Below are 12804 nucleotides of genomic sequence, written 5' to 3'. Positions count from 1 at the left end.
TTCCTCCGGGTGCTCCGGTTTCCTCCCACACTCCAAAGATGTGGGGGTCAGGTTGATGGGCTATGCTAAATTGCCCAAAGTGTCCAGGGATGTGTAGGTTAGAGGGATTAGCGGGGTAAATGTGTGGGGTTGTGGGGATAGGGCCTGGGGTGGGATTGCTGTCAGTGCAGACTCGATGGGCTGAATGGCCTCCTTCTGCACTGTCGAGTTTCTATGATAATCATCGAACCTCGAGCCAAGAATGTTGCAGCTGACTGGAAGAAAATGCATTACTCAGAGTTGGCCATGATCTCCCATTCGAAAGAAATAAAATTAATCAGCAGTTTTAAAAAATAGTTAATCAGAGTTTGAGTAAAACGTTAGCGTTCACTTTTTGTCAAGTTTTAAAGTTTATTTATTAGTATCATCAGTAGGCTCACATTAACACTGCAATGAAGTTACTGTGAAAATCCCCTCGTCGCCACACTCCGGCACCTGTTCGGGTTACACTGAGGGAGAATTTAGCATGGCCAATGCACCCTAACCAGCACATCTTTCAGACTGTAGGAGGAAACCAGAGCACCTGGAGGAAACTCACACAGACACAGGGAGACTCCGTACAGACAGTAACCCAAGCCGGGAATCGAACCTGGGTCCCTGGCGCTGTGAGGCAGCAGTGCTAACCACTGTGCCACCGTGCGGTGGCAGGTTATATTTTAGAACTGAACTTTCTGGGGCCACACACCTTGTTCCACTTTGGCAACTTCAAAATTCAACTAAAACGGCAACTGATTTCTTTAAGAGATGACACTATACTATCCAGTAAGAAGTCTCACAGCACCAGGTTAAAGTCCAACAGGTTTATTTGGAATCATGAGCTTTCGGAGCACTGCTCCTTCATCACCTGATTAATATTAACCTGGCGTTGTGAGACTTCTTACCATTCCCGCCCCGGTCCAACGCCGGCATCTCCACATCATGGCTATCATGCTCCTTAATCAGGTGACTCACCTGAGGAAGGAGCAGCGCTCCGAAAGCTCGTGATACCAAATAAACCTGTTGGACTTTAACCTGGTGTTGTGGGACTTCTCACTGAGATCAAAGCTTAGTGCAGTGGGTAAAATGGACTGACGTATGAGGAGAGATTGACCAGGTTAGGATTGTTTTCACTGGAGGTCAGATGAATGAGGGGGGGATCTCATAGAGACTTATAAAATTCGAACAGGACTAGACAGGGCGGATGCAGGGAGGATGTTCCTGATGGTGGGAGTGTCCAGAACTAGGGGTCACAGTCTGAGGATTTGGGGTAGACCATTTAGGACGAAACCAGGAGACATTTCTTCAGCCAAAGCATGGTGAGCCCTGTGGAATTCATTACCGCGGGAAGGTGTTGATGCCAAAACATTGAATGCATTCAAGAGGTGACTCGATCTAGCACTTGGGACGAATGGGATAAAAAGGTTATGGGGAGAAAGCAGGATTAAGGCTATGGAGTTGGACAATCAGCCATAATCACAATGAATGGCGGAGCAGGCTCGAAGGGCCAAATGGACTCCTCCTGTCTTACCTTCCATGCTTCTATGACAAAGTTTTGTCTCGACTTGTGTTCCGCACAAATACTAGACAGTTCCATGGGTACGATGGGTTTAGAGGGATATGGGCCAAATGCGGGCAATTGGGATTAGCTTAGGGGTTTTAAAAAAGAAAGGGCAGCATGGACAAGTTGGGCCGAAGGGCCTGTTGCCATGCTGTAAACATCTATGACTCCAAGTAATTGTTCATATTCCACAGGCCTTCAGAAGTTGCAATAGCATCGTATTTAAAACCAAGGAGATTTCAAATAATGGGACTTTAGTTTAGCTTTTAGATAGTGTAATTCCTATTGCATCGAAAACTAGTTCCAGTGATGCAATGTATTTAAACACCAACATTATTTGTTTAGCACCAAAGATATTGATGTGTGAAGCCGATGACAACCATTTCAGAATATACATTTGTACTTGGGTATTAGCTGCCAGCTAAACACTTTACATGAGCATAGCAAGATTGAGTCAATGGCGCTAACTTCACCAAGACAGATGAACGCATTTCAATCGTTTTGTCAAAACCCACAATAAAGGCTTTAAACAAAAACATTTTGCTGGAAACACAAACAATTCCAAAGCTGAAATTAAGGGTTGAATCCAATTGTTTAATCATCTCCTCTTGGCACAATGACAATGGTATGAAGTAAAAGAGACTGAACAAAACCATGACAGTACAATGCATTTAATGCAATTATCTTTTGATACTCAGTTTGCAGAACTTTCTGAGATGCAGATTAAGTGAGGCTTATTGTGCCGATGAAAATATTGCAGCAGCATTGTAAGAAGAGTATTGAACAGGGGAGCCATGAAGTTGCAGGATTGGAATCGCAGAGCAAGGGGCACTCCCGTTCCTGATGTTAGTTTTACCTTTTTTCACCCCTCTCTAATATAGCATCAATATCTTCGTCTGTAATGTCACTCTCTTTAGAAGCAAAGACGTGGGAAGCACCGTGACGAATCATCTGCAGCATTTCATCTTTCCCCAGCTCATTGAGATTCTGATCGACTGAACCTTCCTGAAAGAATTCAGTCTCGATGTTAAGAAATTGTAAAGAACAAAGAAAATTACAGCACAGGAACAGGCCCTTCGGCCCCTCCAAGCCTGCACTGACCATGCTGCCCCGACTGAACTAAAACCCCCTACCCTTCCGGGGATCATATCCCTCTATTCCCATCCTATTCATGGATTTGTCTAGATGCCCCTTAAAACTCACGACCATATCTGCTTCCACTACCTTCCCTGGCAGCGAGTTCCAGGCACCCACCACCCTCTGTGTAAAAAACTTGCCTCATACATCTCCTTTAAACCTTGTCCCTCACACCTTAAACCTATGCCCCCTAATAATTGATTCTTCCACCCTGGGAAAAAGCTTCTGACTATCCCTTCTGTCCATGCCCCTCATAATATTGTAGACTTCTATCAAGTCGCTCTCAACCTCCGTCGTTCCAGTGAGAACAAACCAAGTTTCTCTAACCTTTCCTCATAGCTAATGCCCTCCATACCAGGCAAAATCCTGGTATGGAGGGCATTAAACTTGTAGTAATGCAAGAGACGGGTTCACATGTTAATAAATAGACACACAAGGGCGATAGTGGAAACTATTGAGCCCACTTTGTTGCACAGCGTACTTTAACTGGCTGTTCACACTCTGTGGAAGATTGCAGAGGGTTTAATGTTCATTTTTTAGGAACATTTCATCAAAAGTCAGGAATACATATGCCAGATTGCATAGTTCCAGGTGGTAGGTCCTAATGTATTGTAATGATAATTCATTTTAAAATCATTGACGATTAGAGAAGTTACCTGTGAAAATATTGAAGTTTCATTTTAAAATGTTCTGCGGTATTTGAAAAAGAACAGGTTACTGAGGGAGTATCCAATGCATTCACAATCCCCAACACAAAGTTTTAACATCCGTGCCATAACTCAGTCGGAGAAAAGAATGCAAGATAAAATTCTCGAGTGAAGGCTGGGAATGATTGACACTGCTCATGGTACCCAAAGTTTCACCGATGCCATTTAAAGTTGATACCTCAAAGCACCGAAATATACTGAGGAAATATACTGGGAAAACTTTAAGAAACAACAAAGAACGACTAAGAAAGCGATAAAGAAAGGAAAGATAGGTTATGAAGCGAGGCTAGCTCTAAATATAAAAAATGATAGTAAAAGTTTTTACAAATATATAAAAAGGAATAGAGTGGCTAGAATGAATGTTGGACCCTTGGAGGACGAGAGGGGGGATTTAATAGTGGGAAATGAGGAAATAGCTGAAACTTTAAATAAGTTTTTTGTGTCGGTCTTCACAGTGGAAGACACAAATAGTTTACCGAATATGAACGATAGAGGGTTGGTAGGAGGAGAGTTACTCAACACAATTAATGTTACCAGGGAGGCAGTGCTTGGTAGACTAACGGGACTGAAGGTGGACAAATGCAAGGTTATTCACTTTGGATGAAATAATAGCAAATTGGATTATTATCCAGATGGAAAAAAATTACAACATGCTACTGTGCAAAGGGACCTCGGGGTCCTTGTGCATGAGACGCAAAAACCCAGTCTGCAGGTGCAACAGGTGATCAAGAAGGCAACTGGGATGGTGGCCTATATCGCAAGGGGGATAGAATATAAAAGCAGAGATGTCTTGCTGCAGCTGTATAGGGCATTGGTGAGGCCGGAGCTAGAATACTGTGTGCAGTATTGGTCCCCTTATTTGCAGAAGGATATATTGGCCTTGGAGGGAGTGCAGAGAAGGTTCACCAGGTTGATACCAGAGATGGGGGGTGTTGATTATGAGGAGAGACTGAGCAGTTTGGGTTTGTATTCGTTGCAATTTAGAAGGCTGTGGGGGGCATCTTATAGAGACCTATAAGATAATGAAGGGGCTGGATAGGGTAGAGGTGGAGAGATTCTTTCCACTTAGAAAGGAAGCTAAACTAGAGAGCACAGCCTCAAAATAAAGGGTGGTCAGTTTAGGACAGAGTTGAGGAGGAACCTCTTCTCTCAGAGGGTGGTGAATCTTTGGAATTCTCTGCCCACTGAAGTGGTGGAGGCTACGTCGTTGGATATGTTTAAATCACGGATGGATGGATTCCTGATCGGTAGGGGAATTAGGGGTTATAGGGATCAGGCGGGTAAGTGGAACTGATCCACTTCAGATCAGCCATGATCTTATTGAATGACAGGGCACACTCGAGGGGCTTGACGGCCTACTCCTGCTCCTATTTCTTATGTTCTTATGTTCTCCCCATGCAGTTCCCACCCAAAAAACAACCAACTTCAACAGCCACCTTGCTGAATTACAATAGAGTCCAGTCTAAGTTTCATTTCAGCATGTTCCACTATCCTTTCCTCCACAGCGTTGTCAGTTATAAATCGGAATACTCTGACTACTTTTGTTTGACCAATTCTGTGGGCGCGATCCTAAAAAAAGAACACAATTAAAGTTACATGGCACATCCACACAATCATGTAACAATTTCAATTAACATTCCTCTACATTCAGCTGTAAAAACACCACATTCATATATTTTCCAGCAAACATTGTTTCTATAATCAGAAATGCAAGAATTTCAAACAAAAACTCTGATGATCAAAACCTTAACATGGGGATCGGGAATAAATAAACTTCCGAGAAATCTCCAAGCTGATCATAAGCTCGCAAAGATATGATGTCAGGATGGCTATCTCCTGCATGTTTTAACCCTCTCTAATTACTCAGTCAACATCAACAATTGTTGCAGCAGGGGAAAACCAAGGAAGCACCTGGACCTATTTAATTATATCTCAGATGCATTGATTGCAATCCAGTAACTGGCTGGTGGATCAATGAAGCAATTGAGAAACTTACCACTTCACACTGGAGGGGAATTAGAATCTCCACTGTGTTTGTGGATTGGAGTCAAGTACTGACAGATGCTCTTCCCTGAAGCATATTAGTGAACCAGCTGAACAATTGGGGAGCCCTGCTCCCTTTTGCTGCTCACTATAAACTTTAATTCAAACTTCACAAATGAGTGAGATTTGAAGTCATAAGCCCTTGACACACGAGGCAATCACGAAGCACTTATTAAAATCCGTGCATCAGTTGTTTTGTGTAAAACTGAATCACGGAAGGCAGATCCTTATAGTGACACCTCAGCATTACTGAAACTTGAAATGGATTTCATTTCCAAACTCTCAATTGGATTTGGAAGTTAATTGGTGAGGAGAAACAAGATGCCCAGTCAGCTGAAATCATACCACGCCAATTCTGAAAACAACCGCACGCTCCATTCACATAAAGAGAAGCAAACTGAAGGCCTCTGCTGAAATATTTCCACCAGTTCATTCGAGCGGAGTTTTAAAGAAACCATGGGAGCAACACACGGAAGATTTGAGGGGTTATCAGTGGCAGTAAAATACCAAATGTCGCTTGATCAGTGCACTTGGATGTTAAAACCAGCAACAATAGTTATATATTCAACAGTACGTGGCTTTCAGAACACAAATAACTAATCGCTCAGTAACTTACCACAGCTTGGAGGTCTACCTGAGGGTTCCAGTCTGAGTCGTATAGGATTACTACATCTTCTGTGGTTAGATTTATACCAAGACCACCAGCGCATGTGCTTAACATGAAAATAAACGTTGAGCTCCCAGGACTATTGAAAGCAGAACTAGAATCGTGGAGGGATGAGAGAGAAAAGTTATGCCAGAATTGAACAAGCGATTGGGACCAATCTTTTTAATAATTGTTGGAAAGTTTCATTTTTAAAAATACAAATAGATGCTAGATTCAAATTGAATGTTCATATTTCTTGTTTGAAAACCTTGAGTCAGTTTTGTAACCTTAAGTCTAGAATTCTTACTTAGATAATAGAGCCTCAGATCAATTTAAGAGGTTGGAACTTTCCTCAAACAAACTCAGTTTTGAAAGCACAGGGCAAGAAACATACTTGTCTCTCCTCATGCGGTGTCTGTCCATCCAGTCTACAATCCTCGTAGTTTCTCCACATACAATAATCTTCCAAGATATCCAGCACCCTGGTCATTTGGCTGAAGATCAACACCGGAGAACCTGTGGAAAAGAAGATCATTCATCAGGGTGATCGGTTGATCGGTAGCCAAGAACACAGCGCAGATACGCAAATGCTTCAAAAACCTACATCTACTGATGTGGATAATGGAAACCAAATTCCAGTGGTAACATGCAGGATGCAGAGTAATCTCGTAAACTAGTTATAGTACAGGAGGCATAAATGAACACACATAACCAACTCCAATTTTATAATTCATACAATGTGAACTGTCCATGTGACCCAGCTGCCTTGATTGATGGGAATGATTTCAAAGGTTTTATATTCCAGGTGGATTCGAGACGGTGCTGCAGATTGGGCAGCAAAAATTAAACCCTAATCAAAAAATAGCTGCAATCCCAAACCATGTAATTATTCCATTCACCTTCTGCTAAAACACGTTAGCCCGTAATTTCAAAATATTTGGCTCCTGTAACTATTCCTTCGGAAGGAGGATGGGGCGCATCAAGCATTACAGAGGCCTGTGATCCAACTCTCTTCATGAAGAATATTTGATGGTAAATCGGCCAGTTTTTGGGAGCCCCCAGCCCCAGTGGATGGCGTGTGGCAGGCCAGAATGACTAAAACAGGATGCGATTTCAGATCAAGACACACTATTGTTTTAAACAGTCACTAAAACTTGTGAAATAAAAGCTAAATAGATGGAAGCAAAGTTCTGGAAATACTCAGCAGGTCAGGCAGCATCTGTGGAGAGGGGAGTTCTGAAGAGTCAGAGTTGACCCTTCGCTGATGCTACCAGATTAGTTGCGTATTTTCAGCAGTTTTTAACTCATTAAAACCTGTGCTGATTTGTAACCCATAACATCACAGCATGCAATCTGCTGTACCTTGCTGCACAGGTCAAATGCTGCCATGGTGTCATCAGTGATCATTTTCAAATTCTTTTGCAGACATTGTCGTGGAAATCCTTGCATGCTTACGAAGGCTAAACATCACAAACCCCTTTCATTTACTAAAAATCCTGTTCTATTTTTGATCAGTCTACAGCACAGGTACAGGAGTGCTCCAGAGCATGACAAAGTCTGACATCGCACTCGGAAATGCACAAATAACCATGCAGGCGGTTGTTTACAGCCAATCTATATACCAGGATGTTTGATTTTCCACTCCACCCGATTTCCTTCTATATGGATTGGACTACACAGTAGTTTTTGTTCAATTCCTCCTGGTCTCCAGAGTCTCAACTAATTTGGTCATGGATTCGAGTTCGAGTGACTGGCATGCTCTTTGAATTTCCAATCGAATCTGAATCCAAACCTACATCCTCCCAAAGTAGGAACATTAACATTAAGCTAATTCTTAATCCATTGAGACAATGTCATCTATTTCACAAAGCGTGAACTTTATTACTATATTTACTCTCTAATCACAGATTTGTTGAACATATTCTAAAACCTAATTTGCATTGTGTTTTAGTTTGGTTATCTCCTCAAGGAGATCTCAGTAAGCTTCTTTGCCTGTCCTACTATAACTAAAACCATTGCTGATTCCAGAGTTTATTACATATTAATTTATAACACATTTTGGAATATTTTCAATTAATTTCCCTTTACGGTCTGACAATCGTTAATTTGGGCCTTATGCCTTATGTTGGCCACCCCCACCCCGTCCGAGCTACTCAAGTATCCACGAAACTATCAAATCACTCCATGTCTCCTTCCTATAGAAAGGTTGAAAGACAGAAAGGGAAACAAAAGCCTTGACCAGGCCTGCGGCTGACCTTGCTCCTTCACTTTCGGCAGCAGTTTGTCCAGTACCACCATTTTGCCACTGTTAACTACCAGGTGAGTGTCAGTGGTGTAAGGTGGGCCAGGTTCAGCTCCGTCAAACAGATAGGGGTGGTTGCAGCACTTGCGCAGTTGCATCAGTCTATTCAATAGACGCATTTTGTCCATTTTCCCTGAGGAGTTCAGGATGTCAATATCCTTCATTAATATCCTGGTGTACCTGTCAGCAAGGCCAGAATTAAAACTCATCACACCAACTTGGAGATAAATTCATTTTTTTAATGGAGCTCAACAGAAAGCAATTACAACCTAAAATGAATGCTTTGTTCTATAGGTGCCTCGGACAAAGTCTAGGATCCACATTCCAACCCCTCTCACCTACCAGGGAACAGGGTGCTCCATCTAAGCCTCACAGATATAGAAACCCATATCTTACGACTAATACACACTCGACATTTTGTTCATTGATATAAAGTACAATTCATTCCAGGTGGCCAGGGTTTGAAGGGATGGGAATATTCCTTTTCATCTAACTTGGATGCGAGCAATATGAAGTACTCTGGGATTAAGTATTTGTAACGCAGAAACAGGCCACTTCGATCAACAATTCCAGATCAGTGTTCATGATAAGAGTCTCCTCACACCTTCGATTTCTTTTTCCATTCTATGTTTAACAAACTTCCCTAAAATGCATCAATGTCATGCCTCTCCATGTGGTAGTGAGTTCCACACTAACCACTCTGCCACTTTCTTTTTTGAATCTTCTCCTAAATTCCTGTTTGATTAGTGACTGTTTTATATTTGTGGCAGCGATCCTGGCATCATCGTGAGGCAATGACATTGTGTTACATCGGGTGCAGTCTTATTTTGAAGGGCTTTGCAGCGTTCTCCTTGACCAACCATGATAGACATGGTTAATAAGTTTGGAGGGGACACCTCACTAGTACCTGATCAGGTGGGTATCAATAATGGGCTGCATTGGGGTTTGAAAGAAGAAAGCCCAAAGCTGAGAGCAAAGTAGTTTGAAAGCACTGTAATAATCACACTTGAATGGCAATCGTCCAATCTGAATTCAATGATGATCTTCTGTTTCGGGAAAAAATAATGGAAATGATTGAGGGAAGTTAGAATTCCAAACACAAAAATCTTACAGATCAGACGGAAGCAAGATGGTCAATAGTAGGGAGTCAGCCTATTATTGATGCATTGGGTAAAATCACACTCGCTTACACTGGTGAATCTATTCCCTTCGTTCTACAAATGCTCTAATTGTTGATTGAAGTGCAGGACAATTTCAATGAGTTCTTGCAAGATGATGCCGTACTTCACAATGCAACACATTAAGATTCACAAGTTGTGCACTCACCATTCCCGTTGCATTTTGCTCAGGCCGACATACATTTTGACTTCCTTTTTTGGCGGCAGGCTCTTTTCTACCTCAGCTTTAATATGTGGGAGGAGGAAGGGTCTCAATACCTAATTCAGGTGAGAATACATGCTTTTTACACACTGATGATGCCCAAGAAGGTCAAGCAAAATAATGCAATGTTACAAAAGCTGCCCTGAACAGTTCTGTGGACTGAAGCACAGGTTCAACAAAAACAGCTGAACAAGCCATGGGTTGAAGCACATCTACAGGTGTGGGCTGAATGTTCACTTGATGAAAACACCTGCAACTTCAGATTAGATTGTCAACAGCTTTATTCTGCAACAGAACAGATCAGACCTTGGAATCCAACCCTTCATGAGAAAATACAGTAACCATAGAACCATAGAAAATTACAGCTCAGAAACAGGCCTTTTGGCCCTTCTTGTCTGTGCCGAACCATTTTTTGCCTAGTCCCACTGACCTGCACTTGGACCATATCCCTCCACACCCCTCTCATCCATCAGCCCGTCCAAGTTTTTCTTAAATGGTAAATGTTTCCCACTTCATCCGGCTGCTCATTCCACACTCCCACCACTCTCTGCGTGAAGAAGCCCCCCCTAATATTCCCTTTAATCTTTTCTCCTTTCACCCTTAACCCATGCCCTCTGGTTTTTTTCTCCCCGAGCCTCAGTGGAAAAAGCCTGCTTGCATTCACTCTATCTATACCCATCAAAATCTTATACACCTCTCTCAAATCTCCCCTCAATCTTCTACGCTCCAGGGAATAAAGTCCCAACCTATTCAATCTCGCTCTGTAACTCAGGTTCTCAAGTCCCGGTAACATCCTTGTGAACCTTCTCTGCACTCTTTGAACCTTATTTAAATCCTTCCTGTAACTTGGTGATCTTCTTTTGTATATACTTGTAAAAGCTCTTATAGTTTACCCTCATATTCCATTTTTAATCAATCTTCTGTGGCATTTTACTGGTTTCAAAAACACTCCCAATGCTCAAGCTTGTTACTATTCCTTGTCATATGATAAGCCTCTTCTCTTAATCTAACACAATCGTTAATGCTCTCAATAAGCCACAGATGGATGTTTCTTGCAGAGCGTTTATTTCCCAATTTCATTGATGAACATTTAAAGAAAGAAATCAAAATTTTCAATGTTCACGATCAACCTCAGCAGGCTCTCCTCTCAAACCTAAAACCAATTAGATAGGGACAAGATTCTTGTTGATGATTGTGGAAATATGTCACTTGCAGACCATCATATGGAATTCAATTGTGATATGAATATTTGCCTGTGGATCTTTTACTATGAGATTACCAATTAACCCTACCTCATTGCACAATACTAGATCAGGGCGGTATGGTGGCTGTGGTTAGCACTACTGCTTCACAGACCAGGGACCCGGCTTCAATTCTGGCCTTGGGTGACTGTTTTTGGGGAGTTTACATGTTCTCTCCGTGTCTGCGTGGGTTTCCTTTGGGTGCTCCAGTTTACCCTCTCAGTCTGATGTGCAGGTTAGGTGGATTGGCCATGCTACATTTCCCCTTAAGTGTCCCAAGATGTGTAGGTTGGTGGGGTAACTAAGTGGGATTAAGCGGATAGTAACCTTAAATTCACTTTCCTCATTCCTCAACAATGTACATTTCTACAACGCCTTTAACATAGGTGGCATGGTGGCACAGTGTTTGGCACTCCTGTCTCACAGCGCCAGGGACCCAGGTTCGATTCTGGCCTCGGGTCACTCTCTGTGTGGAGTTTGCGCATTCTCCCCGTGTCTGCTCCGGTTTCCTCCCACATTCCAAAGATGTGCGGGTTCGGTTGATTGGCTAGGCTAAATAAACCGTTGGTGTCAGTGCGATTGGCGGGGTAAATATGTGGGGTTGGTGCAAACTTGATGGGCCAAATGGCCTCCTTCTGCACTGTCGGGATTCTATGATAATAAGATGTCTACAGGATCATCACAGGGGCAATTATCACACAAATTTGACACCGAGCTACCAAAAAACCCATTGAGAGGTGACCAAGGAGTTTTTAAAGCAGTGTCTTAAATAAGGATGAGCTGGAGAGGCAGAGAGATTTAGGGAAATAATTCCAGTGCTTTGGGCTAAACAGCTGAAGGTTGACCATCAGCGATGCACAAATGGAGCAGTGGACAGAACTTGGTTCATGTCAGCAGCAGTTCTGATGAATTGAATCTTCCACGTGGTGCAAGGTGGGAGGCTGTTTAGGAAAACCTCGTGCTAATTAAGGGTTTGAACAAGGGCGGGCGATATTATGGTGGTGGTATTGGTAATATTAAGAATATGGGGTTGGAAATGTAGTTCAGGCTCAATTAGGATATCACAATTGCAAATAGTTTAGTTCAGCCTCAGACAGACAGGAACCAGACAGAGGTTTGGAGTGAATGGTTAGGAAATGGAGCTTGTAGTGTGAACAGAAGAGGAGATAAATCAGAGTAATTGTAACCTACCATTCCTCCTCTCCCCCAACCCGTTTCAGCTTCTCAAATAGTGGATAGACATTTCAGCAAATAAAAATTATTCTATTTCCCTTACCCTGCACCTCCCAAAATGTGATAAAAACACTTTAATTGAGCAAGTCTTCCTGATCAGGAAGCAGTTCTACTAGAGATCCAGCATCAATTGAAATGTTCTTATCAAGGTCGGGATCAGCAATTGGAACAGCCCGTGGGGATGCTGAATGGGCCTTGTTACCAAGGTCAACTGAGGAGTTCAATATATGGCCACAGAATAAATAATTGAGAGTAAATGAAGCGGAAGAAATCTCTCCCCCTTCACCATATTATGTAATATCTGAAGTGATTCAAATTATTCAGATCTGGGTAAAATGTCCACCCTAATTAAAAACACCTGTGGTAGTTGCCTACATCGAGTGAAAGGCAATAATTATCTATTCGTCTCATCAATTTCTAAGTTGCCTATTCCAGCACCTTAAATGCCATGTTTACTTCAGGCACTATTTACTGAATGCAAGAACACCTGGTAAATGTTCATTTAGCTTTGTGCCCTTTAACATTTCTAATCCATTCTA

General features: G+C 42.3%; 1 protein-coding gene across 1 annotated transcript; it reads right to left on the bottom strand.

Moving 5' to 3' along the window:
- Positions 1-2428: 2428 nt before the first annotated feature.
- Positions 2429-9847, bottom strand: LOC144482147 (SWI/SNF-related matrix-associated actin-dependent regulator of chromatin subfamily A member 5-like; the record flags this gene model as incomplete). The annotated part of the gene is made up of 6 exons (XM_078201368.1): positions 2429-2577; positions 4854-4989; positions 6080-6224; positions 6472-6625; positions 8365-8591; positions 9738-9847. Coding segments are annotated over 6 exons (921 nt in total), but the record flags the coding sequence as incomplete, so codon positions are not given.
- Between the last annotated feature and the right edge of the window lie 2957 nt (positions 9848-12804).

This window comes from Mustelus asterias (assembly GCF_964213995.1).
Source record: "Mustelus asterias chromosome 26 unlocalized genomic scaffold, sMusAst1.hap1.1 SUPER_26_unloc_35, whole genome shotgun sequence".
Taxonomy (NCBI): domain Eukaryota; kingdom Metazoa; phylum Chordata; class Chondrichthyes; order Carcharhiniformes; family Triakidae; genus Mustelus; species Mustelus asterias.
This window is presented reverse-complemented; position numbering and strand designations above follow the sequence as displayed.